Raw genomic sequence first — 27343 nt, 5'->3', positions numbered from 1 at the left:
ACTCAGAGCCTGTGCAAGAACTGCACCCACCCGCCTCCTGCTCCTGACACTAGATGCTCCCATCTATCATGATGCACTGTAGTTCTTGAAACTGAGAGCCAAAACAAACCCTCCCTCCCTTCCTTCCTTCCTTCCTTCTGGGTGACTCAGTCAGGTATTTAACACAGCAATGAAAGGTAACTGTCCCACAAACCCAGAAAAGACCAGCGATTCCAAACATAGAGGCTAGCAGGAAGTTGGGAAGAAGAAAAGGTAGGCAGGAGAGAAAACAGGAATAAAAATGTCTTCACGGAGCCCATCACTATGGACAATAAATATACGCCATTGATAATGTGAAACCTAATTATCAAGATTTCTCTAACCAGACAAATAATTACTTTTAACAACAAAAAGAAAACTGCATAAAAAAGAAAACAATATAAAGGCACACAATAATCAAATGGCTTAAAATAATAAGAGGAAAAATATAAAAGGCAGACTTATGGGGGAAATCATATTTCATACAGATCAAAGATAAAATGTCAGTAAATATCTAGTTGTAAACATTAATGTAATAGGGGAAAGACCTAAAACTCAGGACAAATTTTTCCCGTGAAGGTAATTTACTTTTTTGGAAAAGGGAAACTGAAAGAATTCACTAACAGTAGTTCTAAACTCTTTAGGTAGTATAAGGACAGTATTACCCAATGGAAATTTACTAGAAATACACACTATGCATCTCTATTTCTGAGATTTTTCAGATTAGAAATTATTGGCATACAGACATTATCAGGGAAATTCCTAATCTGATAATCTGAAATGCCCTTAACTCTGAAATTTTAAAACATGGCCACTAAGCTTTAGATCTCAAGTACTTCAGATTAGGAATGCTCAAATCTCAAGAATAAGTAAGTAAAGATAGGTGAAGTCTCCAGCAACCATAAAGCTGAGGCTGGGTTGGCTCAGTAGTTGAATTACAATTTAGAGATGGCTTTGGTGATGGACAAGGTCAGCCACGTCATGAAGCTGGAGATCGTGTTGTGTTAAATAAACTTTAATGAAAAACATGGGGGAAAATCTCTTCAAAATACAATGGTAAGTGAAAAAACAGTAAGGGGGGGAGGGAGAACATCATTTTATATCAAAAAAGAGGCATGGAATAGCATAAATGTCTATGTGTTTGCACAAAGCAATGTCAGAGGACACAAAGAAACATGAGTAGAAGTGTAATGAAAACAGACTTTGGCTGTACACCTTTAAAAAATATTTTTGGGGGGACTGGAGAGATAGCTCAGAGTTAAGAGCACTGTCTGCTCTTCCAAAGGTCCTGAGTTCAATCCCCAGCAACCACATGGTAACTCACAATCATCTATAATGAGATCTAGAGCCCTCTTCTGTCATGCAAGCATATATGCAGGCAGAACACTGTATATATACAAATAAGTAAATCTTAAAAAAAAAATGTGTGTATGTGTGTGCGTGTGTGTGCGTGTGTGTGTGTGTGTGTGTGTGTGTGTGTGTGTGTGTGTGATATCCCCTTCCTAAACTGCTCTCAATCTCAGTTCTATTTGGTTTGTATCACCATCTCCGTATTCAGCTAGTCTAAGATGCTTTCCTTAATCCTGCCAGGCTAGTAAAACCTTCTTAAAGATAACACTCCAAGCATTTGTGTTCTATAATTATTACAGGTTCGTAACTACGATGTCAGGACTCCTCCTACATTTTGTAAAATTCTGAAAATCTTTATATTGAATCACCTACCCATTCATTCATAAAATTCAAAGAATGATTCAATGAATGGCACATAAATAATTTCTAGTAAGCATCTGTTGTCACTACTCAGACTTTCTTCCTCTCACAGGACAGTGAGCCTGGCCCACTCGTGACATCTGGAAAACAGGCACCTAACAGAGCAGGAAGCTCATAAACTGATGATTCTCAAGTTATTCTTTTTTGTTTTGTTTTGTTTTTTTGTTTTTTTTTGAGACAGGGTTTCTCTGTGTAGCCCTGGCTGTCCTGGACTCGCTCTGTAGACCAGGCTGGCCTCGAACTCACAGCGATCCGCCTGCCTCTGCCTCCCGAGTGCTGGGATTAAAGGCGTGCGCCACCACGCCCGGCTCTCAAGTTATTCTTAATAAGTATCAAAAAGTGCTTCACATAATATTCTCTTTTTAAAAATCGCAAAAGCTTCTGATTCAGAATGTTAGTCATGGTTTCTTATTCTCCATAAAAAAGCAAATCTGATACTGTTTTCTCAATAAACTCAAATGCTACAAAATATCACATATAAAAATTAATGTGTGGCCTACAAGGCAAGGTATCTGCCTCAAAAATCTTTCACAGGTTCAGACCCGAGCCTGAATCTCCCGGAAGCTTCCTGTGTATAGTTCTGGTTGTACACTTCCTCCTGCCCTACAGTGGTAGCTCAAAAAGCCTGGAACAAATACAACTGTAGAGCCCAGGTGTACCTCTAAGTCAGGTAATCACATTACTGCTCCCATCTAAAATTTGGCATCTTCAGACAGAATTTCTTTTTTTTACATATCCAATATTAGATACCTATAAAGAGATTGCTGGTGGTAAGCAGTAAGTCCTACCCCTAGCCAAGACACTACTGGCCTCTGACTGCTGCTGAGTGAGGGAAGTCAGTGTTCTCCAATGAAGTAACACGTGGTCCACACCCCAGGACAAGCCTCACATTCAGGAGTAAGTGGCCAATACAAACTGAACTCCATGTGGGTTTTGTTAAGAGAGAGAAAAAGAGGGAGGGAGGGAGCGAAGGAGGGAGGGAGGGAGGGTGGGAGGGAAGGAGGGGGGGAATGAGAATGAAGTTGGACAGGTAAGGAGGAGTTGGGGATGGGGAGTGAGTATGACTGTATGATTTAAATGTATTATATGAAATAAAAAACTAATAAATCATAATTTTAAAGCAGCTGATTGTTCAACAACATCGTTGTTGGCCAACTGTTGCACTGGAGAACAAAGGAAGCGAAGATGTGGCAGACGACCTGGAGAGCAGGGAATGCTGGGAGCAGTGACGGGGTGAAGGGGTACTTTCCAGAGTATCTGTCCCACAATCACAAGCAACAGCTAAAAAGTAAGCTGAAAGCAGATGCTGAGGCCAAAGAGAATCCAAGTGTCTTAAATATATTCAAGATAAAAGAGGAACTCTGAAACCCTGAGGAAGAAGATCCTGTTAACCCACCAAGATGCTGGCTGGGAGCTAGAAATGATGAAGGCAGGCAACAGGCAGGCAGAGCAGCTCACAACCAGTGAAATCTGGCTCCAGTCAGACCAATCCCTGACTAGAAAAGGCCACCCTCCTTCCATAATTAGCTAAAAAATACACAGTAAACTAAGGAAAAGAAGGCCATGGAATTACCGTTTCCAAAAATGAATAAAAAATATCAAAGGCCTGAAAACCGTAAGAAAGCAAGAAATAGAACTAAACCTCCAAGAGATTCAGGAAGGAACAAAAAAAAGAAGGAATCATACAAAAGACATTAAAAAGGTGATTTTCAGATGACGGACACTAGGCAGCACACAGTGTCAGTGAGAGGTGGAAACAAAGTGAGCTCCTATCACTGTCCGACCTCCTCACTGGTGTCCTGACTGTCCTCTTGTTACTGACAAAGCCACTTAAAGAAGAACAGGTTTGTTCTGGCTCACTGTTCTAGTGCAGTGCTTCTCAATCTTCTGAATGCTGCGACCCTTCCTAAAGTTGTGGTAACCAACCATAAAATTATTTTCATTGCTATTTCACAACTGTAATTTTTCTACTATAATGAGTCATAATGTAAATATTTTTGGAGATAGAGGTTTACCACAGGTTGAGAACCACTCTTCTAGGGACATTCCAACACAGAATAAAAGACAGTAATAGGCGGAAAGGGTATAGTGGCAAAAGCAAGAAGCCAGCACAGCACCAACATTCAGGAAAACAAAATGAACACAAAATGGAATCAGAGTAAATGGAAAGCTCTTCAAGGCCCTTCCCCAGCGACCCACGTCCTCCAGCACGACCCACCTCTTAGAGCCCGTACAGCTCACACCACCAGCTAAAGTATTCAAACACGGAACCCAGAGACAGACACTTCACATTTAAGTCACAACAGAGCTGTTATTTCTAACACATAGAGATCTCTTAAAAGCTCAACAACAGAGCAAAAGAACCTATTAAAACAGTCAGAAGATCTGAACAGATACTTTATCAAACACATCAGTGACAAGCCTATAGGAAGATACTCAACACCACACGCCATTAAGAAACTGCAAAGTGACTGATGGGCATGATGGCACACGCCTCTAATCCTAGCTCTCGAGAGGCAGTGGCAGGTGGATCTCTGTGAGCTCCAAGCCAACTTGCTCTACAAAAGCAAGTCCAGGATAGCTAAGGCTACACAAAGAAACCCTTGGGGGCTGGGGAGAAAAACTAAAAAAAAAAGCAAAATGCCAAAAAGCAAGGTGGTGGCATATGCCTTTCATCCTAGCACTAAGGACACAGGAGGCAGGCAGATCTCTCTGAGTTCAAGGGCAGCCTGGTCTCCAGAGAGAGTTCCCAGGATAGCCAAGGCTACACAAGAGAAATCCTATCTCAACAAACAACAACAAAACCCCTTCAAATGTAAAAGGAGATGGCGACAATACACTATCTCAAAGCACTGAGGACACTAAATCCTAAGGAGGCTGCAAAACAAGAATTCTTGTTCACTCTGGTGAAAACAGTACACAGCACTTTAGAAAATACTTGAGCAGTTTCTGATAAAAAGCAAAAATAATCTTAGCATATAAGCAACAATTATGCTTTCTTGGACCTTAGTAAAGCCTACAGGCAGATGTTTGGAGAAGCAATATGCAAAAATGCCAAAACCTGGAAGACCCCAAGATGTTCTTCAGGATGTAAGCAAGAGATGATGGTACTTCCAGACAGTGTAGGGCTACACAGAATGAACTATGAGCCATGAAAAGACACAGAGTCTCTAAAGCCATGATTCAATAAAAGTAGCAAATCTGGAAAGGATAAATATTGTATGATTCCAATTATTCCACCTTCCTGAAAAAGCAAAATTATGAATACAACAGAGACATCAGTTACCAGGCATGGAAAAATGAACATTCTGAAACAGAATTCTGGGGGCAGGAAAACTATTCTGTATGATGCTATAATGGCGGACCCATGCTTCTATTACTGAAGCATGTGGTTCTTCAATCGTCAGTGACTCCTTAATATAAGCCCTCATGTTGTGGTGACCCCAATCATAAAATTATTTCACTGCTAATTCATAACTGTAATTTTGTTATTGTTAAGAATCATAATGTAAATATCTGATAGGCGAACCCAAAGGAGCTATAACCCACAGGTTGAGAACTGCTTCTCTATATAATTATGCAGAACATCAAAGGGAATCCTAATATAAATTACAGACTTTGATGATATGTCAACTTACTTTCTAACTGTAATAAATGTTATCACTGACGTAAGATGTTAACAATGAGAGAAATCAGTCACAGGGGTACAGGAACTTCAGATTGTTTACTCAATTCTGCTGGCAAAGCCAAACTGCTTGCAGTAAAAGACCAGGCCTCAAAAAATAAGGTGGAAGAGCTAGAGAGATGGCTCAGAGGTTAAGAGCACTGTCTAATCTTCCAAAGGTCCTGAGTTCAATTCCCAGCAACCACATGGTGGCTCACAGTCATCTATAATGAGATCTGGAGCCTTCTTCTGACGTGAAGTATACACGCAGGTAGGATACTATATATAATAAATAAATCTTTTTAAAAATATGCCTGGACAGTGGTGGTGCACGCCTTTAATCCCAGCACTTAGGAGGCAGAGGCAGGCAGATCTCTGTGAGTTCGAGGCCATGCTGGTCTATAGAGCGAGCTCCAGGACAGCTAGAGCTGTTACACAGAGAAACCCTGTCTCGAGAATAACAACAACAACAACAATAATAATGTGGCTCAGTGGTTAAGAGCACTCACTGATCTTCTGAAGATCCTAAGTGCAATTCCCAGCACCCACATGGCAACTCACTACTGTCTGATGACCTCTTCTGGTGTGCAAAAGTACATGCAGACAAAAGTACCCATATACATAAATAAATAAATAAATCTTTAAAAAATAAGGCACAGATCAATTTAGGCAGACATCTACTGTCAACCTCTGGTGCAGACATACAAAAAGACAAATACACAGTTTTTCTTTACAAACTATACATCAGTGTGGTGGTTTGAATAAGAATGATCCCCCCCCCCCCAATATATACACCCATATTTGAATGTTCAGGGAATAGCATTAGGAAATATGGCCTTGGTGGAGTAAGTATGTCACAAGAGCTTTGAGATTTTCAAGGGCCCAAGCCAGGCCAAGTGTCTCTCTCTTCCTGCTGTCTGCTGATCTGGATGCAAACTCTTCAGCTCCTTCTCCAGCATTGTGTCTGCCTGCTGTCTGCCTGCGTGCTCCCATGCTTCCTGCCGTGATTATAATGGATTAACCCTCTGGACTCTAAGCCAGCCCCAATTAAATGTTGCCATGGTCATTATGTCTCTTCACAGTAATAAAAGCACTAAGGCAATCAGGCAATAAAATAAATGAAAGAATGTCTCTTTATAAATGTATCTCAGCTAATGAAAAAAAATTATAGAAAAGAATCTATACTACAACCCTCAAAGAATGAATGGCATTGGCCAATAAACAGCAATAGGAAAAAGCTTTCTGGTCTTACACCGCTCCTAAAGAAAAGGCCCTGTATCATCTGCAAGAAATCACCTAGGAGATACACCTTAAATCCTGTCCAAAAGCTTAAACCTCAGCTCTGATCTCGACTCTGGCCTCAGCTGTCCATTTGCAGAAAATACCAAAGATGAAGAACACGCTAAGCTGTCTTCTGAGTATGCACAATCTAAAAGATACAGACTGGGAAAACAACATGCTGGATTGTCAACACATAAACTGCAAGGAAAAGAAAATTTGGAGGGGGAACCTGTAATAAAAATAGATACTAAATAAAGAAAGTGGAGGAGCTACTCTACAATGCTTAAATAAACACAATTAAAAACTACAAGGAAGGACTGGCAATATAGCCTGATATGAGCACTGGGACCCAAACTGGGGTCTTCTGGGAAAGCAGCATGTACTCTTAACCACAAAGCCATCTCTCCAGCTTCCTATGGAACTTTTAAATATACTGTCTTTAAGAAACCTATGCTAGCCAGGCGTGGTGGCACACACCTTTAATCCCAGTACTTAGGAGAAGGAGGCAGGGGCAAGTGGATCTCTGTGAGTTCGAGGCCAGCCTGGTCTACAAAGAGAATTCCAGGACAGCCAAGGCTACACAGAGAAACTTATCTCAAAAAAAAAAAGAAAGAAAGAAAGAAAGAAAGAAAGAAAGAAAGAAAGAAAGAAAGAAAGAAGAAACATGCTAGCTGGGCATGGTGGTGCACATCTTTAATCCCAGCACTCGGGAGGCAGAAGCAGGCGGATCTCTGAGTTTCCAGGACAGCCCTGGATAGAACATAGAGAAACTTGTCTCAAAAAGCCAAAACAAAAGAGCCGGGCGTGGTGGCGCACGCCTTTAATCCCAGCACTCGGGAGGCAGAGGTAGGCGGATCACTGTGAGTTCGAGGCCAGCCTAGTCTACAAAGTGAGTCCAGGACGGCCAAGGCTGCACAGAGAGACCCTGTCTCGAAAAACCAAAAAAAAAAAAAGAAAAAAAAAAAAGCCAAAACAAAAAGAAAAAGGAATGAAAGAAATGTGGGCTAAATCATCTCTTCCAAGCAGTCTCAGCATTAAAAGACTTTAACGAGGCTGTTTTCACACACAAGCTAAAATAACCAATTGATCTTGCCAGGAGAAGGCCTAAACTCCAGCACCAGGAAGAGGAAGAGCAAGGCATGCACGAGGACAAGTAACAGGCCAGCAATGGGAGTTCAATCCTGACTCAAACCATTTCTTTTCTCTGGCCCTTCCTGCTTCAAAGAGAAATCAGCATTTGTAAAATACAACTGTTGCTTTTATTTACATATATTAGCATTAGGAAACTTAATTGTCCAACATGTCTTTAGTCCCTGTAACCTAAAGTCCATGCAGAGGTGTCTTACCACTTATTTCAAGCTCTGCCCAATGTGATTTCTTTCCATTCGCTGCTTCCTCAGAGGACATAATTGTGTACATCCTCCGAGGGTCAGGGGGCTCGTATTTTTCTTTGGGCATGCCTGTTAAATAAATCAAGAAAAGAAACCAATCAGCACATTCTTGTAGAGGAATTTTAATCCAGCAAAATGGCTGCTCTGGCAAGGGCTCACATCCAAAGATCTTCTAGGTCTGTGTGATCTGGCTGGAACGCAGACATGCATCTTTAATCCCTCTGGGGGCATACAGACCGGCCTTTAGTATACACCTTTAATCCCAAGCAATGACATCTAATCGAGGGACAAAGTGAAGAATCAAAGAAAGATTTGACAGAATGACTCAGATAGGAGAAACCCAACCTTTAGGCAAGAAAGAGGCAAAGATGGGGGGGGGGCCGCAGGGGGGGGACACAGTACAGTTCGGTCCAATACAGTTCAGTGCAGTTGAGGCAGTTTTTCCAAGTAATTCGGTAAGAAACAGATACAAGTCAGTTTGAATCAGTCAGCTTGGAGAAGAGTTTGTGCTGGAACAGCTGAGTTAAACCATCCATCCAGAGTTTAGAAAGAACCAGAAAAGATGAGTTTACTCAGCAGTAAGTCTCAGGGGATGAAACATTCTAGGCCTAGGGATAGTTACAACAGAGATAGAAATGCTCTAGGCTCAGCTCAAACCATGGATTTGAAATGCTTAGGTATGGCTCTCATATCATCCCATCACCTGAGGAAATAAAAACACATTTATGGGGCTGGAGAGATGGCTCAGTGGTTAAGAACACCGCCTGCTCTTCCAGAGGTCCTGAGTTCAATTCCCAGCAACCACATGGTGGCTCACAACCATCTATCTATAATGTGATCTGATGTGCTCTTCTGCAGAAAAAGCACTCATATACCATAAATAAACAAATAAAGTTTTTTTAAAAACACATGTACACATACTGAAGAATCAAATAAATAAAAGTATCATTTTGTTAAAAAGCAGACACCCATATTAGGATCACTAAATATGATTTGCTAAGAAAAAGAACTAAGAGTTCCATGTAGAAATGGCTACTTTTAGTTCCAGGATACAGTTGATTAAATCCTGGAGCTAATAAAGGTGATAGCTAAAGAAAATATAGCTATTAGCTTAAAAAGGGCTCCACTGGCCAAACAAGAAAATCTCAACAGCACATGAGTAGCTACAACTCAGTCATTATACACTACATGAATCCAATCTCAGTTAATCTTTTACATTCATCCGTGGGTATGTGCATGCACACGTGTTCATGTATGTGGAGGGCAGAGGGAAACTCACAGAAGACATCTCTCCTACCATGTGGGCTCCAGGGAGTCATACCTTCATGCAGTATGTCCACGCTGGCTGCCCATTACTCACCTAGTAATTGTTTAGATGTACTGTCACAGTGTCATAGTGCCTGTGTTTTAAGTAACTTATTTCCTTTCCTCACATCCCCAGATACAAGATAATGATGTTCACAATTTAGAGAACAAAGAGATGTAAAGTGTTTCCTTTGACTTAAAATATAAAAGTTCTCGTAACAAGAATAAATTAATAAAGGAGGAAAAAAAATAAATAAAAGTTCTCAACTTAAAGGAAAAGCTCCTGCTAGCTCTGCAGTTCAACTATTAATCTCTCTAGTATGCTTAATTTAGAAATTCAACACAATCCACGTGTTTATGTGAGTGAGTGGGTGTATAATATATACAGGATTGGTACTACTGAAGTTTCAGGCATCCACTGAGAATCTTAGAATGCACTCCACTATCGCATGGGGACCCTGCTGTGCTCCAGATAAGTCTCTTAAACTTCTCTGTGGCGGATCCACTGAATTGCTAGTATCAGTACTCGTGTGCCCTGGAGACACTGAGTAAAACAAGCATTTCTCGAACAACAGCGACTGCAGTGCCATTACAGTTCATCTAACAGTCCATCTAATATGGCAGACCAAATGATTAGTGGGCAGACAGTAGGTACAGTCCAGACAGACTGGATGAAGGCATCATCATTTCCTGGGTATGGGATAGCACAAGTGTTCATCACGAAATGGCTTTCGATCTAAAACTTGTGAGTTTATACTTATTTCTGTAAGTTTTTGGTTGTAGTTTGTTTGATTTTCAAGATAGGGTTTCTGTTATGCAGTCTTGGCTGTCCTGGAACTAACTAACTCTATACAGGCTGGCCTTGAACTCAGAGATTTGCCTGCCTCTGCATTATGGGTGATGGATGGGATTAACGGTGGGCACCGCCACCCAGCTTATTTCTTAAAGTTTTCCACTTACTATTTTTGGAAAAGACTACAGACAACTGAAACCAGAAAAATAAGCTACCAACAACACAAAGTTCTTTGTAGGATAGGCAGCTGTAAATATGGTGCGAGAGATATACAACAGGAATCTAGGGTACCTTTCAGTGTTAAAAAGCAGACTCTAACGGGGTTTCATGTCAACACAATAGAAAAACTATGCTTTCTTAAGGGAGATTTCTTTATACAATCGTTCATTCATAAAATATTTGTTGAATCTTTTTAGTATGTCAAGCACTTTGTCATTAGGAATTTAAAATAAATCAGAAAGCTTTAACCTATAGAGGAAAACGAAACTGTTCCAGCAATGTAGTCATATTCTAGCCCTTTCTTTTTACTTCTTTATTTCTTCTAGATGATATGCACACTTTTTGGATTATAACGAACCTTTATACCACTCTCAAATTATTCTCCCTAAAGCTGAGTTCTATCTGATTACACTTCTGATGCTAAAACGGCAGAGTTTAACTAACTTCCGATCCAATGTCAGCATTAAACTAAGGATCTACCTGACCCTCTCTGCGCCTTTTTCTGATCTGTTGGAATGGGGATGTAGCTCTGTGGTAGAACACCTACTTAGCACATACAAAGCAGTAGGTTCCATCTTTTGCACTGAATTAAAAAAAAAAAAACAACAACAACAACAACAGAAAAACCTAAATCTCTACATCTTAGAAAACAAATTCAAACTCCATAGTTTATCATTCAGAATCCCTACTTTCTTTTCTTTCTTTCTTTTTTTTACTGGGGGGGAGGGTGGTTGGTGGTAGTGGTTGTTCAAGACAGGGTTTCTCTGTGTAGCCTTGGCTGTCCTGGACTCACTCTGTAAACAAGGCTGGCCTTAAATTCAAAACATCTGCCTGCCTCTGCCTCCCACGCGCTATGATTAAAGAAGTGCACCACAATGAACAGACTTAGACGTATTGATTTTCCAAAAACCATTCTGAAATGAATAGCTTCACAAGAGACTAGAGTAATCCTACACCAAATGTACGACATATAGCTCATTATTTCTTTTACCTTATAGTAGGAACTCAATAAAAGTTGGCAAACTTCCAAACAGATGAACAAAAAGGAGTCGTAAGCCGTATTTTCAATGGAAGAAGTAGGAAAATAGTGATTTTTATGGGGTAGGAGGTTGACAGTGCTGGGGTGGAAGCTAGGGCCTTGTGCATGCTACGCAAGCACTGTACCACTGAACTACACATCTAGCCAAAATGGTGATAGTGTAAAATAGAAGTAAAGGAAATTCCAATTGTACATTTTTAAAAAAACCTTCCTATTTTTCATTATTGCTTATTTAGAGTAGTGCACCAAGTCACTATTCTAAAGCCATAATGCCTCCTACAACCCAAGTTAATTTATTTTGGAAAATAATACAAATGACAGACAACTCATTCATAGGTACGATACGAAATTTTTAGGCAAAAATGAAAACTAACTTGCTATATTGTTTCTTCCAAGACATACTGAAATGCTAACACAAGAATTTGGCAAATACTACTTTTTTGTTTGTTTTTTAAAAGATTTTCTTTTTAATTTGTTAAGTATATAGTGTTTTGCCTGCATGCACACCAGAAGAGGGCATCAGATCTCATTGTGGATGGTTGTGAGCCACCATGTGGTTGCTAGGAAGTGAACTCAAGACCTTTGGAAGAGCAGATAGTGCTCTTAACCTCTGAGCCATCTCTCTCCAGCCTGCAAATACTATTTTTTAAAATGGGAATAATCTGGAATTTTGTATTAAAATTATGACAGGCCTACCACAGGCCTTAAAATAATTACCTTGTCCCCAGGCCACAGCTGCAGAAACCTAGCCCAATCGTCTACAGAGGCTTCCACTGGCAGCTGATGGAAAGAGATGCAGAGACTCACACCCAAACATTAGGTGGAGCTCAGGGAACCCCAAGAAGAGAAGGAAGAATTATAGGAGCCCGAGGGGCTGAGGACAGCACCCACAGAATCAAATAGGAGGGCTTAGTTGTGATTACTTAGTTTCGGTTTTTTAGGCCTCCTTACAGTGGGAGAGGGGGTGACTCTGACTCCACCTGCTCTTGGGACCATGTTCCTCCTCGTGGTTGCCTTCTATCAAGTTTTGTGCCTAGTCTTACTGCACCTTGTTATACCATGTTTAGTTCACGTCCCTGGGAGGCCTGCTCTTTTCTGAAGGGAATTGGAGGAGCAGTGTATGTGTGGGGGTGGGGCGAGGGGGGCTGGGAGGAGTGGAGGGAGGGAAAGCTGTATTTGGAATGTACCAAATGAGTGGAATACATAAAAAGGAAAAATGTTTACGTTGTTTTGACACATACCTGCTGTATACTATAAACTAAGGTGATGTGAATCTAGTACAAAGATAATCGGCTGGCTCTCTTGGAGGACAGTTTAAATAACTGCAGCCTCTATTTCGTTATGCACTTCCACTCTCCCTTTACCCTAAATCACCTTGACTCCCAGTCATCTCTGGGAGGATCAGGGACTGGAGACCTGCCTTGGGAGGAAAGAGGCATGGCATTTTTCTCTCTTTTTTCTAGGCAGGTTTCCACCACATTACAGAAAGAAACCTCAGGCAGCTGTCCTCGCTGACACTCTTAGTGCACTGGCAGAAATCAAACTACACCCTGCCACCTCTCTGCACAGCTTCTGGTCTAGCCTCAATCTTCGGGGTAGCTCTTGAGAACGCTACTACAGCCGATGCATACACACTATGCATGACAGTGCCTCAGAGCCAACTATTTACGTTGTATAAAAAGAACAGGGAAAGTAGTGAGGGAAGAGAACACCAAAAGGACCTTACTAAAAAGTAATTAGCCTATTGGGCTTCAAACCTGTTTTTCCTCCTACGATGTTTGCCCAGATTTTCCAAGCCAAAATGAGTATTTCAGACTCCAATCCTAACACAAATTTCTCATCAACTCCGCCTTAACCCCGTCAGCTCTTGTCTGGGTAATGTGCACAGTCTCAGATGTATTTCTTGTTCTACTCCTCCTACCTTCATCCACTCTAGAATCATCTTTGGAGACTGCCCCCAAACTAGATTTTACTTGACTCTCACTTGTCTCACCTGAGACAAAGTGTCAAAATATAGTTGTTCCACCGTATCTGCCAGGGATCCATTCCAGCCGGCTACAGGAACCCAAATGAATACAAAAAGTTCAGGATTGCCTTACATGAAAGATCACAACGTATCTTATGGTTTAAACCATCTCCACATGATTTCTAATACCTAATACAAGGTAAGTGTTGTACGGTTGCTACAATACCTCATTTGAGGAGTAAAGCAAGAAAACAATCTGTATATGTTCAATACACGTATAAGCGTTTTTGTAATTTTCAGTCCATGGTTTGTTGAGTCTGCAGATATGGAAAACTAGCTCTACATGAAGGAACAGAAGAAATCCAGGATCATTGTTATAATGAATAATATGTATTTACAACCTGCCTGTTTCCTCTGAACTCATCATAGACAGATTTCATCGCTCACTTACCTCACTCAAACCTCTGTGCATTAACACATGATACTGCTTCTGCCTGAAATGCCCCAGGCACCACATGGTCCCTTCCCTTTGCTCAAATGCCAAGCTGGATATCTAATTCCAAAAGGACAATTATCCCTCGCCAACAATTTACCATCTCCTGCCCTGATCTATTCTATATTCACTAACCTCACCTCAGTTTAAACCTACCTATTGCAGTAAACACTCTGTGTATTTATTTATACTTGAAATATTCTTATAAGCCCATCGTACTCAATGTTTACATGAATTCAAAAGGGAAAGTTATGATAGTTCTCTCTCTCTCTCTCTCTCTCTCTCTCTCACACACACACACACACACACACACACACACACACACACACACACCAGAAGCTACAGTTCAGTTCATCTTATCAGGTATATGAAAAAATACCTAGGCTTCAAGTCATGAAGGTGAAATCAGAGAAGCCAGACAAAAATAACCTTCCTACTGTCCATGGGAACACGAATACTGGTTCTAGGACACCTTGGGTAAGAATCAAACAAAGAAACGAAGCAAAAATCCAGAGTCATAAAAGCAAAATTGGAGTTGTACCGCTAACTGCCACACACTGAGCTACCATATAAGAGTATTTCTTGCACACTCACTACTTTTCAGGCCTATTAGACACTTTGTACACATTAAAATGGTACCCTCAAGTCAAGTGTGGTAGTGCAGGCCTCTAATACCATATACAGAGGTAGCCTGGATTACACAGTGAATTCCAGGCCAGCCAAGGCTACATAGAGACTTTGTTTCAAATATATGAATAAATAAACAAATAAGTAAAAAAATTTTAAATCTTAAAGATATTGTAGCCGTTGATACTACTCTTCTCCACATACAAAAAGGGAAAAACCCAGAGAATAAGAAATAGCTACTATGCAGTATCTGTATTGTCTTAATTACAGTACTTTCAGAACTGTTATGGAGTATACTAGCTTTTCTACCCTCTATGCTGATGTCCTTATTCTCTTATTAAGACCTAAATGACCTCTCTAATCCAAGAATCCTGACCTCCTTTACTCAGTCTCCCCATTTTTACTACTTGCTTTTCTAAGTATGTCACATGCAGCATCTCTCAGTGGGTCCCCACTGGATACAGGAAAGTGTTTTACCATTTTAAGAAAAGCAGCCAAAGTTGTTCTTGACTTCTCTCATCTGTGCATCCTATGCTGCAGAGTCTAGGTCATGAATGACTTGAGAATGGAAGCACTGTGTGTCCTCAGAAATGCCCTATTCAGCCTGACAACGCTTACTCACCTTCTAACTTCAGCTCAAAGATGGCTGATGTAACTGCTTCAAAGGTTCCCAGGCAAAACCAGAGTCTTCCCAAGGATATATAAAACGCTTTATATATTTCTAATTGCCATACAACCTGCCGTGTCTATTCTTCTTCCTTCTCTCTGCACCACTGCAAACCTACTCTGAACTGAATATTTTCAAATACCGTGTTCAAGTATACTTAGTTCTTCCATATAACACTTGTCTGGAAAAATGTGAAATGTTCCAACATAACTGACTTAATACTGAGTACATGAAAATGTCTCACTTGTTTATGTGCTATTTTATTAGTGGAAAAATAAATTGGACAAAGATAAAAAACTGCCCAAGGTGAACCCAGTTGTACAACAACTGAGAAGACAGGCACAGGCACACTGAGGATAAGTCAGCTCCTCCGCTGCTGTGGGCCACGCCCACTCAACCCTGGAGCTTTGGCATCACTGCTTTCCAGGCTCTCAGGGAACTCTTCTAGCAACTCAGAGAAACTTACAAGCAGCAACGCTGCAGATATCCAGCTCAAATAAACCAGCTGGTTTCTGAAGTACCACAGTTATTGTAATACTTATCTACTTCTTAACCATTTAATATGAAAAAATATGCTACTATTCTTAGGAAGTTCCTGTTCTTTTTAATGTTTTGAGTGTTCTACTTCCTCCCAAGTCCTGTGGTTTCCATACAAAACCTGCAACAGCAGCTTTATTAAATGTCCCATGGCTTCACAGTCTTAACATTCTACTTCCAGGAATTTAGAACAAAAACTTTTGTCTTCCCCCAAATTCTCACAAAATACTTACTATATCCTAAGAAAACAGCAGAACGTTGCTAAGCAACCTGATGCTTTGATCTCCAGTGAGCACTGGTTGACTGCTCCACTTAAGTTCTAGCCTGACCCTCTAGAGAAGCAAAGTTCCCAAGCCTGCAGTCTCATGTACACCATTTCAGGTGTTCTCTGCTTTGACCCTCTTACCAAACACTGGCATTCTGATTTTACATGGTCCTGTATTAAAGAGCAACCAGGCAGTCTTCAAGCCCATTACAAAAGGAGTCACGGGGCTGGAGAGATGGCTCCGCGGTTCAAGGCTAGACTCACAACAAAAGGAGTCACAGATCTCATACCCAAGTCACTAACTCAGTATTACTTCAAATATGACTTGACTTATACTTGCACAGTCTCTTCCCCACCCTGATGCCTAGTTACCTTTGCCTCACTTTGTAGCCCCTCCTTTGCTAAAGGGGAACAAAGCTCAGCAAGCGCAGTCCTTCAAAACCTAGGCTGGACACACCTTCGTAAAGCTGTTCTCCATCCATTCCCATTGCTCCAGTGACATCGCACCACTGCCGTACCCCCAAACCTGACACCTCACTGCGCTCACTGCTCCCTTTGTTCAGAATGATCCCTTTCTCTCAGTGTTACTTTTTTTACGCTGCCCCCGCACCCTGCTCCCTAAGTTTCATCATGCTTCTGTTGCTTGAAGCACTCCGTCTACCCACTGCCTCGATGCAGGACGGGAAGGCGGAAAGCGAGCACGGTCATCTCTGAATCCTCACTTCTAGCTCAGGGCCAGCAACTGCTATTCCTCAATGTGGAGCTTATCAGAAAAATATAAATGGACAACAAAACAGTAAAGCCCGAAGAGAAACATTAAGGCAGCCTGAATCCGCCTCCATCTTAGATTCAAATAATCATTATTTTCTTCTTTAATTACTTATTCAGTCACTAAACTCTACTGCATTCCATTGTACTCAAATGTCATATGTTATGTATATAACTAGATAATACTTGGGTAGTGTTTATTTATTGCCTCTCATTGTAATATGGCTACCTCCATAGCCTGAGTAACAGGTACAATTAAGAAAAAGTGTAGCTAAAAGGTTCTAAAATCAGAACTTTCTCCCCCACAACAAAAATGTGTGTGTGTATGTGTGTACCTAAATAAATCTTAAGTAAACATTTTAGCTGATTATATGTGGACATTTTCAAAGTGACAAAACATCTATCTGAGCTCAAGCTTTTTAACCAGATGATCCTAACCAGGGGGCCTTGCATGTAGGAAAGGACTGCAAACGTACTGAAGACATGGATCCTTCACTACACAGGGCGGAAGAATAGCCAACCATTTATTCCATATGTCTTACCTATATTCTTTCTAGACTGTACTAGATTAAAAACTTAAGCATTGTGCTGCACACCTTTAATCTCAGGACTCCAGAGACACGAGGATATCAGAGTTGAAGGCTGGCCTAAACTACAAAGAAAGTTCCAGGCCAGCAGGGATTATATTTTGAGAGCCTGTACAGTGGGATGTCTAAACATTAACCAAAATACTAGTTTAAACTGCATGTACAGCTGGGTTGTGGTGGCCCACACCTTAGTTTTGTTTTGGTTTGGTTTTTTTATTGTTTTTTGAGACAGGGTTTCTCTGTGTAGCCTTGACTGTCCCGGACTCACTTTGTAGACCAGGCTGGCCTTGAACTCACAGTGATCCACCTGCCTCTGCCTCCCGAGTGCTGGGACTAAAGGCGTGGCCACCAAGCCCAGCGGCCCACACCTTAAATCTGAGCACTCAGGGAGATAGAGGCAGCTGGATCTGCCTCTTTGAGTTTGAAGCCAGCCTGGTATACAGAGTGAGTTCCAGGGCAGCCAAGGCTACACAGAGAAACCCTATCTCCAAAAAAAAACAAAAACAAAACAAAACAAAAAGGCATGTATAGTAGGCAAATTCCTATGCCTTTATTTGTAGTCAGGACCAGGTTCTGATCAACTTCTAAGTCTGTTCAAAGTAACAGCCTGAAAGTTCCCAGCAACCACAACACATCTGACATTATACAAGGATTGTCTTTCAAGGAAAAAAATCTCCAGTCACACAAGAACATGTCCTTCTGTCTATGTTAGCAAGCATGTTGTGCCTCTACTGAGAAACGGTCACACTGACCTACTTTAAATAGTATCTACCAGTTAGACTTCTCCAAAAACCAAATACATAACTATTATATCACACTTAACATCTGTCTTTCACAAACACAAAGCCTAATCTCTACCCTCATAACTGTAATATCCTGGTCGAGTCACTTTAGTCATTCTAGGTTTCAGTTTCCTCATAAGCAGCCTAAGGGAATTAGAGTAGACCATTAGTACCATGTAATTTTAATTCTAAAATGTTTTCTATAAAGCATCAACTTCAAAAGACTGGCAGCAACTACAAAAAGCAAAATATGCCTTCGCAATCTTTTGACCATCCTACAGAACTGTTGTGGAATGGTGAAGAACGCTAGGTAAGTGTGGGAAACACCGAATTGTTCGTCCCAAACACAGGCAGGGAAGAATTTAAACCTAGAAATAATCAGGCAATTTACCTGTAAAACAGGTTTACCTGTACTCAAATTTAAGCAGATAATTTAAACACAGTAACGAGACGATCGTTCACAATGTTATCATTTGCAGAACAGTTAAAAGGAAAGATTACAGTCGCGTATGAGCAGACTCTAAAGACCGTGTCAAGGTAGAAAGTCAAAGCCGGGAGCGCGGGGTTTACCAAAGAAAATAACCACTGACTCTGAAAAGGCTAGGTCCGCTTTGGTTAAACTAGGGAAAATTTCTTCGAAGAATTAGTACTCGAGTCCTGGGTCCAATAATCTCTACAACTGATAATCACTTCTATGACCATGTAATCCGATCCGACCCGCTTCTAACAATAAATATCTGCCTTAAAGTGACTTTAAAATACTTTCGGAGTGGGGTCGGGGGGGGGGGGGGAGGTGAGCGCTCGGTGCGTCCACGACGCGCCAAGTTCTACGCCGCACAGTGCGCCACCCCTACACGGCCACTTCTCCAAAGTTGCCTCCGGTTCTTAGCTCCTAGTCCCGGGACACCAGGTCCTTTCTAGGAGCGCGTGACCAGACCCGGGGGGGCGGGGGGGGGGGATCCGAGAAACCAGGGCTCACGCCGCCGCCCCTCGGTACGCCGCCGCACTGCCGTCAATCAACGCTCCCCCCCACCCCACCCCCAACCCCGGCCGAGCCCCGGGACTCCTCCGCGCGGGGGCGCGGCCCGGGGACCGACCGGATCGCTAGCGCTGTGTGTCAAGGAGCGAGACGGACAGACGTCACTCCGAAAACTACTTAAGTTGTGTGCGAGCGAGCGCGCGCTCGGGGGTCCCCAGGGCACGACCCCGGGGGTGCGGGGGGGGGGAGGGGGAGGGGGAGCGCAGGCAGCAGAGCCTCGGCGGGACGTCGCTCCGGCCCGTCGCGCTCACCTCTCGAGCTACGCCGCCTTCCTCCGCCGCTGCCGCCGCCTCCTCCCGGTGAGTGCAGCGGGGTCTGCCCTGTGGAACCACCATACCAGTCCCGCCAGCTGCTGCAGCGCCGCCGCCGCCGCTCTTTGTTTTCCCCCTCCTCGGCCGCCCGGACCCTCACGAGCCGCCGCTACGCTCTGCCGCCCTCTCGGCCCCCGGCCTCGCCCTCCGCGCCGCGCCCGCCGCCGCCTTCGCCTCCGCGCCGTCGACGCCGCCGCCACCGACGCCGACGCCTCCTCTTCCGCGCCCCCCTCGTTTTCATTGAAAGCAAACAAGCATCATGGCGGCGGCCGCCGTCCCCCTCCCACCCCAGCCAGCGAGCGCCCCGCTCACCGCCGCCTCTCCAACATCCCGGCTTCCCATTGGCTGACGCTGCGGGACGCGACCATCCCGCGCCGGGCGTGGGGGTGTGTGTGTGGCTCTTCGCAGGCCGACGCTTTAGCCCCGTCCACGTTCCCCCGGCTGACGAAGCAGTGAGCCAGCCCGGCGCGCTCCTGCCCGCCCTCCCAGCCACTCTTCCCGCTCTCTGCCTATCCTTTCCCGAGCTGTCTATCTCCTCCTCTCCTAACGCTGTTCCTCAGCTGCTCTCTTTTTCTTTCTCGTCCACTTTTATCCCCACTTTTCCCTCCTCTCGATTTACTTTTCTTTTCCTTGACCTGTCAATCACTTGGGAGAGCACAGACAAGCTCTCAGACGGTTAACCTTATCCGGTATCTTGGATCTGCCCAGAGACAAAAACTATTCAATCTTGAATAGTCAACTAATTGTTCCTGCCCTAACTATGCAGAAAACAATTAAATAATAGGCAGTTTTTGATAATGGGGTTCTAGTTTAAGCAACGAGCCATAGCCGCATTGAAAAACTTACACAGTCTATTCAGGACAAAACTGTGGTTGCAGGTAAACTGGGAAAGAAATGGGCTGATTAATGATGCTTACATCAGGAAAAAGTAGCTGACTAGTATAATGAGCACAGAGATTAATCAGGCTCCACCTTGCTTGAGTCAGTGTCATAATGTGTGAGCAAGGGCAACCCCCGACAAACTTAAAAAGCCCAGGTGATACAGGCTGAAGGGGAACAGTGTGAATGAAAACAGCTGCCCCTACCCTCGTGGCAAGTCAGCCCAGAAGAAATGAATGTGAAATGGCTTCCAGGAACTAACAAGGAAGAAATAAATGCATGGCCCTCACGGAAGTCTATCTTGAGTTCCAGGATGTGAGGAACAAAAACCAGGGTGGCTGTGGCCTGAGGCAGAGAAGGGCTGGCAGAGCAAAGCACTGAGGGACAAAAGCCCTTCCAAGAACCAGATGTTCTGTTCAAGGCAAACAGTGTGTGTTGGCGTGGCCCCAGCATTGCCTCGAGATCGTCACTGTCTGCCATTTACCTGGATAGCAGTGTCACTCCAGGCTTCTAGTGCCATGGGACACTGGCAAAGTTAGGGCAGTGCAAACGCCTGTCAAACATGAAGAATTAGTAAGGACAGGTGCAGACTAGCTACCTGGAGATATTCCTCCAAGCCCTGACCTACTCAAGTTGTTCAGTGAATATTTTATTTACAGGGTACCAGGCTGAGGGGGCCAGGGGTGTAGACATCCTGTTGGGCCATTCCCGGTCCGGCGAGCCGTGCCCTGGCAACCTGTGCTGCAGCCTAGAAAAGAGACGTTCCTCTTTGTAATTCATTTGCCTTCAAGGGGAGCTGCCTTTTTTGAGAGTGACTGGATGCCTCCAGAGGAATCTACTTGTGTAACCAAAACCTTAGCTTCATTAAGCAACAGCTCTATTATAGTTCATGAATCAGATGCTTAGCTAGACAGTTCTGCTGGTCTCACTTGTGCTTTTTCATGCCAGTGCCTCACGAAGGTGGATACATGTTGGATATCTGGCACCTTTGTGTCCCATGGTGAAGTCCTCCTCCGTCTGTGTTGGGAGTGCTCCCTTATGCCTTTGTGAATGAGCTCCTCCCTCCAGCTGGAGGTCATTCTAGATTACTAACGGGGCAACTCCCTGGCTCTGAGAGGAAGGAAGAAGAAGCACTTTGGTCTTCTAAAGTATGCCTCTTTCTCGGTATTCCCTCCACCAAGCAATCACAAGCCCAGTGTGGACTTCAGAGAGGACACAAGCAAGGGGACAGCTGTGTGCACACAGAAGGGGGTGGGGGTGGGGGAACGGGACCTGTTCGGCACCATTGAGGTAGACGAGCCCTGCCAATACTGGCATCCTAAGAAGTGCATGCCACTGTTCAAACTGATTACAGGAACAAAAACATAATGAAGACTGCCCGACGAGGGTGATCCTGACAAACTGAACTGCCAAGGAACCAGAGTGCTTAACATACAAAATCTATGGTAAGCGCAAGGAAAACCCAGAAGTAGTGGAGACTATTTGGTGAGCCCGAAATATGGACCCTGGGTAGCTATTTCAGCTCTGAAAGTCCTGCATGTCCTGTGATGAGTGAAGACTCGGTGCCCAAGGACCAGCTCTGACAACCTGGGTCCCTTATTCCTGTGTAGTACCTCCCTTTCTCTGTGCTCAGGGGCACAGTGTTCTCCCCTTAGAATCTGGTATTATAAAGTTACAGGCCTCCATCGATCTTCCTCATATTGTTTATTGTCTCTAGGTCTAGTGTATCAGACTCCATTTTGTTCAAAAGTCAGTTCAAACAGCTTTAAGGAGAAAGAAAGGAAAGAAAGAAAGAAAGAAAGAAAAAGGATTAGTTGACCCAAATAGCTTTAGAGGCCAGGAGAAATAAACCCTTCAGGTGTGGTTTAGTCTGGGACTAATGGCATTCTAAGGTCGACTCGCTTCCATGGTGACCATACCATCGGAAGCCATATTGAAGCAAAGTACATGTCAGCTTCTACAGGGGCTAAGACCAGGAAGAAATCACGTTCCACCCCCACCCCCACCCCCATGTCATTTAGGCTGGATTCAACCTCACCTAAGGAATATATGGAAGAAATGAAGTCAATAGGCAGAGGAGGGAAAATGGAGGCAAGATACGTGTTGGGAAAGAAACAGAATGGCAGGAAGACACAGGATCCTGAGGTTTATTTTTCTGTTGGGTCTCCTACCCAGAGCCCCCTGCCAGCTTCTTCACGGCAAGTCTGATTTGCCCTGATTTCACCATTAGTAGGTGGAATTAGGAGAAGATGCCTGGAAACCTTATAAACTAGAAAACAGGGCCTCTGTTCGGAGCTCAGCATGCTCCCTGAAGCCTCACCTTAGAGGATCAGCCAGAATGGGACGAGGCAGCAGAGCAGGTTGGTTTCTGCGTTGACACATATGTCATGGTTTCAAAAAATTAAGCTAATTTTCCATTGTTAAACAAAACTTATTATGGACTTGGAGGATACCTCAAGTGTGCAGCACTTGCCTATTGTGCACAAGGCTCTGGCTTGTGTCTGCACTAGAAATAAATAAATAAATAATAAAAAATTGTTAGTCATGAATTGGGGGAGGGATAACTTAAAAAGCAGAAAAGCATGAAGAGGAAAGTGTGTCTCACCCTGGTTTACACCCCAACCGCGCCCCTAGACATTGAGCATTCGGATTTATCTGTAAACCTCAGGCATAATTGCCAGATAAAAGTACTTAATCCCAAGAGGAGAAGAACTGAGGTGTCCTCCTAACTCCTAAACGTTTCATGCCCTAAGGCTTGACGCATGTGCTGAGAATGTCATGAAACAGTTTTAAAGTTATATCGCTCGCATTCCAAGTACTATGCCCAGGATACTTTTGTGTCACTACCAGATACCACTTCGGGCTAGTCAACCTGCAAATTTGTGTCAGTGGATGCATCCAAAGTGGGCAGGGTGAGGAGATGGCTCAGCGGGTGAAAGCATTTCCTTGTGGGAGCATAAAGACACCCATCTCTCTGACTCCGTCATAACCGCGGCGCGCACACTCACCCTCCAGACAGTCTTGGACACCTTGATTAGCACTGGCTGTCCTTCTCCCGGGACTTCCTGGTGGTTTCAGGTGTGGAATGACAAGTAGAGGGCAGTCGGGTATGGTTTTCAGAAACTTGGCCCCAGCAACCAGCCAGTGATTTGGTGTCAGCTCTGAAGTGTAAGGCAGAGGTTGGAGTTGGGTTTGGGTAATTCTGGAAAAGCCTGGAAATTCCTCCCACCTCAAACATAAAATGCTAACGCCTACAAGTGATTAATCACCGATACTCCCCTGGGTGAAGAGCACTTTCAGTTGCATTGCTCCTGATTACAAGAGACGAGATGTTAGAGTGATAACAGGAGCCTGAGCTGGGGAATCCGAAATGTGCTTATTATAGAGACTGGTCTAAACATTGAGAGAAGGAAGATTTTGTTGCTGGCAGATAATAAAAGGCCTATTAAGATCCCCAAAACTGCCGGGCGTGGTGGCGCACGCCTTTAATCCCAGCACTCGAGAGGCAGAGGCAGGCAGATCGCTGTGAGATTGAGGCCAGCCTGGTCTACAAAGTGAGTCCAGGACAGCCAAGTCTACACAGAGAAACTCTGTCTCAAAAAAACAAAAAGAAAGAAAGAAAAGAAAAGAAAAATCAGCCTGATTTACATCATGAGTTCCAGGACAGACAGGACTGCATAGGGAGATCCTATCTCCACCACAAAAATAAATAAATAAATAAATAAATAAATAAATAAATAAATAAATAAATAAATATCTCCCAAACTGAGCCAGTTGTGGTGGCATATACCTTTTAATCCCAGCACTTGGGAGGCAGAGGCAGGAGGATCTCTCTGAGTTCGAGGCCAGCCTGGTCTACAAAGTGAGTTCAGGACAACCAGGGCTGTTAAACAAACAAACAAAAAACCCTGTCTTGAAAACAAACAAACAAAAGGATCCCCCAAACTCATCCTGTATCCTGTGATAATTAATTTGGCTTGTCAACTTGATTGGGTCTGGAATCAAATGACAGGTCTCTGTAAGGGATCCTTTTTTTTTTTTTTAACTTCTTCTATTTGTTTGCTTTGAGACAGGATCTCATATGTAGCCCTGAATGGCTTAGAATTCACTATGCTGACCAGATTATACCAGAGGCAAGGCAAAGGGTACTTGGTGATTGGAGAGTACAGAAAACTACTTAGCTCATGGTGGGTAGAAAGTAGAGAGAGGAACAGGAAGGCACAGGGGTTACAGTATCCTCCTCAGGGGCATGCCTCCAATGGCCTAACTTCCTCCCGCTAGGCCCCACCTCCTATAGGCTTTACCACCTCCCAGCAGCACCACAGGTTGATCACCAAGCCTTTTAAGGCATGGGCCTTTGGTGAATGTACAGGCTCCAAACTGTAACACCTGAGATATCTTTGGACTCTGGCTTCAAGAAGGCCATTATCAGATGTGGCCCTTCAATATTGATCAGAACCACAGGCTGAAATAAACATTTCCCCTTTATAGCTTTTTCAGTCTGTGGTTTCATGACATTAGCCAAAGGAAAAAGAGACCAGAACAGTGTGACGTCAGTGTTGTCAATTTGATCAAATTTAGAATCACTCCAGAGATGGGCTCTAGGCAGGCCAACAGATTGCCTTGATTGGGTTAACAGAAGTGGAAAGACCTAAGCACTGTGGGTAGCACCATTCCCTGACTTGGATCCTGGACTTTATAAAGGGAAAAGGGGGCCGGGTAGCAGCAGCCATCCATCCACTGCTCTCTGCTTACTGACTGCAGACACACTGGGACGAGCTGTCTTAAGCTCCTGCTGCCATGACTGCCCTCCAGTGATGGACGGTGACCTGGAACTGTGAGCTAAGTATCATCTCAGCAACAAGGGAACCCCAGAACAGGGAACACGTTCCAGGAAGGAGGGCAGCACCCCTGATTATATCACCAGTGGAAATTCAAACCAGGCATTTTCACTTCCTACCTAGTGGTTGGAAAGACTTGTTTTGTTTTGTTTTCTCTTCAATTAATACTGTTCTCTTTACTAAAGATTTGTATTGTGTGAAAATTAGCCACTTTAGGATGTATACTTCAGTAGCATTCAGGGCACTTGCAATACTGTATACCCACCTCCTCTCTCCAGTTGTAAGGCATTTTCATCCCACAGCAGTGTGCTTTGGAGATGTCTTGAAATGCCACTTTACCTCATTTACTGCTGTGAAACAACAGACACTAGACTCGCCAGAAGATCTTGCTACTGAATACACTGTTTCAGTTTATAACTGGGGATGGAGAAACACCTGAATGGTTAAGAACACTTGCTGCTCTTCCAGAGGTCTGGTTCATATATAAATCACTACTAGCAAACTGAGAGGGGCTTTTGTTCTGTTTTGCTTTTTTTTTTTTTTAATCTTTGTGTGTGTGTACATGTAATAGTGTGTGATGTATGTGTTTGTGTGTGTGAATGTGGGCATGAGATTGTCATTGCGTGGTCCTGAGGCCAGATGACACCTCTGGTATTGGTTCTCTGCTTCCAGCTTATCTGAGAACAGCAGTCTCTGTTGTTCTCAGCTGTGTATGCCAGACTAGCTGGCCCATGAGCGTCTGGGGACTCTTGTCTTCTCCCATCTTGTAGTAGGAACACTTGGATTCCAGGAGCACATTAATGCATCCAGTTTTTATGTAGCTTCTGGGGATTCAACGTCAGAACCTTATGTTTTTGAGGTAAGTTTTCTACTCACTGAGCCATTCCCCAATCCCCAACTGTCTTTTTTTTTTTTTTTTTTTTTAAATAAGACAGTGTCTCTTCAGGCTGGAGAGATGCCTCAGAGGTTAAGAGCCCTGGCTGCTCTTCCAGAGGTCCTGAGTTCAAGTCTCAGCAACCACATCTCATCTGTAATGAGATCCGGGGCCCTCTTCTGGCCTGCAGGTTTACATGCAGGCAAAACACTGTATATGTACATAATAAATAAACAAATAAATAGGTCTTGTTTTGTTTTGAGTGTTTGTTTGTTTGTTTGTTTGTTTTTTGAGACATGGTTTCTTTATGTAGCCTTGGCTGTTCTGGACTCACTTTGTAGACCAAGCTGTCCTGGAATTCACAGCAATCCACCTGCCTCTGCTTCCCAGAGTGCTGGGATTACAGGTGTGTGCCACCGCACCTGGCAAATAAATAAACCTTTAAAAAATAATAATAAAAGACAGTATCTTCTGTATCTAAGACTGGCTATGAACTTGCTATGAGCCAAAGATCATCTTTTATTTTATTTTATTTTATTTTATTACACATGTATAAGACAAACTACATACAGCAGGGAGAACCATGTGACAATCATGAGAATAATGAGTTCTATACATGTTACATTCATAGTGACTTGGCCATCTGCATTTGTCTCATTTGAAGCAAGTGTTTTTCCTGTCTTATTGTGTCTAAATTTCCGAATGAGATTCAATATCTATCGTATCTCAACTCTAATAGCTTAACTTCTTTATCTTGATCTAAAACGATCTTCTCCCCTAACCAACTAAGCTTGGTTGTAAAACTATACTATTTTGTCTTCAATGCCCCTCAGAGACTTGAGAAGGAATAAAACTTAAATTCCTGAGTGAACCAGCAGTGTGAGTTAGCAGCTTCTATAATGTACAAATTGACTTAAGACAGTTTACTGCCTGACCAGTCACCCAAAACACTTTATAGAGTTGGAGCCTCATCTTCAGCTTTCTGGCCTAATATCTCTGCCAGACTTGTTTGCAGGGCAGGAACTATTGAGGACTTGCTTCCCCTGGCTTGGCAGAGTGTAGCCGTCGACTCTGCCTGCATCTAAGTAGCTCATTTTTAGGCAGATTCTGTTTGTGGCAGGAACGAGGACATTTTGCCCAGTGGCTATTTTGCCACCTTTGAAGCCGTGTCCATAATGAGGCTCTTTGATGTTCATCATCTTCTTTGAGGTTGGCTGGGTGTTGTCA

The 27343-nt window shown here is 43.3% G+C and overlaps 1 protein-coding gene across 4 annotated transcripts in view; it reads right to left on the bottom strand.

Annotated features, from left to right (window-relative positions):
- CNOT6 (CCR4-NOT transcription complex subunit 6) overlaps positions 1–19590 on the bottom strand; it is a 38390-nt gene extending 18800 nt beyond the window's left edge. For all 4 annotated transcript variants that reach the window (XR_014775728.1, XM_084763361.1, XM_084763363.1 and 1 more), the window contains exons 1-2: positions 19463–19590; positions 8080–8193 (exon numbers count right to left, since the gene is read on the bottom strand). Coding sequence is in view for 3 of the 4 variants with exons in the window: in XM_084763361.1 (XP_084619487.1) it covers positions 8080–8191 (112 nt within the window). In the remaining variant the exon portion in view is untranslated. The remainder of the gene's footprint in view (positions 1–8079; positions 8194–19462) is intronic.
- Positions 19591–27343: the final 7753 nt, after the last annotated feature.

Source organism: Acomys minous (assembly GCF_964271855.1).
Source record: "Acomys minous genome assembly, chromosome: 16".
Lineage (NCBI taxonomy): Eukaryota > Metazoa > Chordata > Mammalia > Rodentia > Muridae > Acomys > Acomys minous.
Note: the sequence above shows the minus strand (reverse complement) of the source record. Positions and strands in the feature narration are given on the sequence as shown.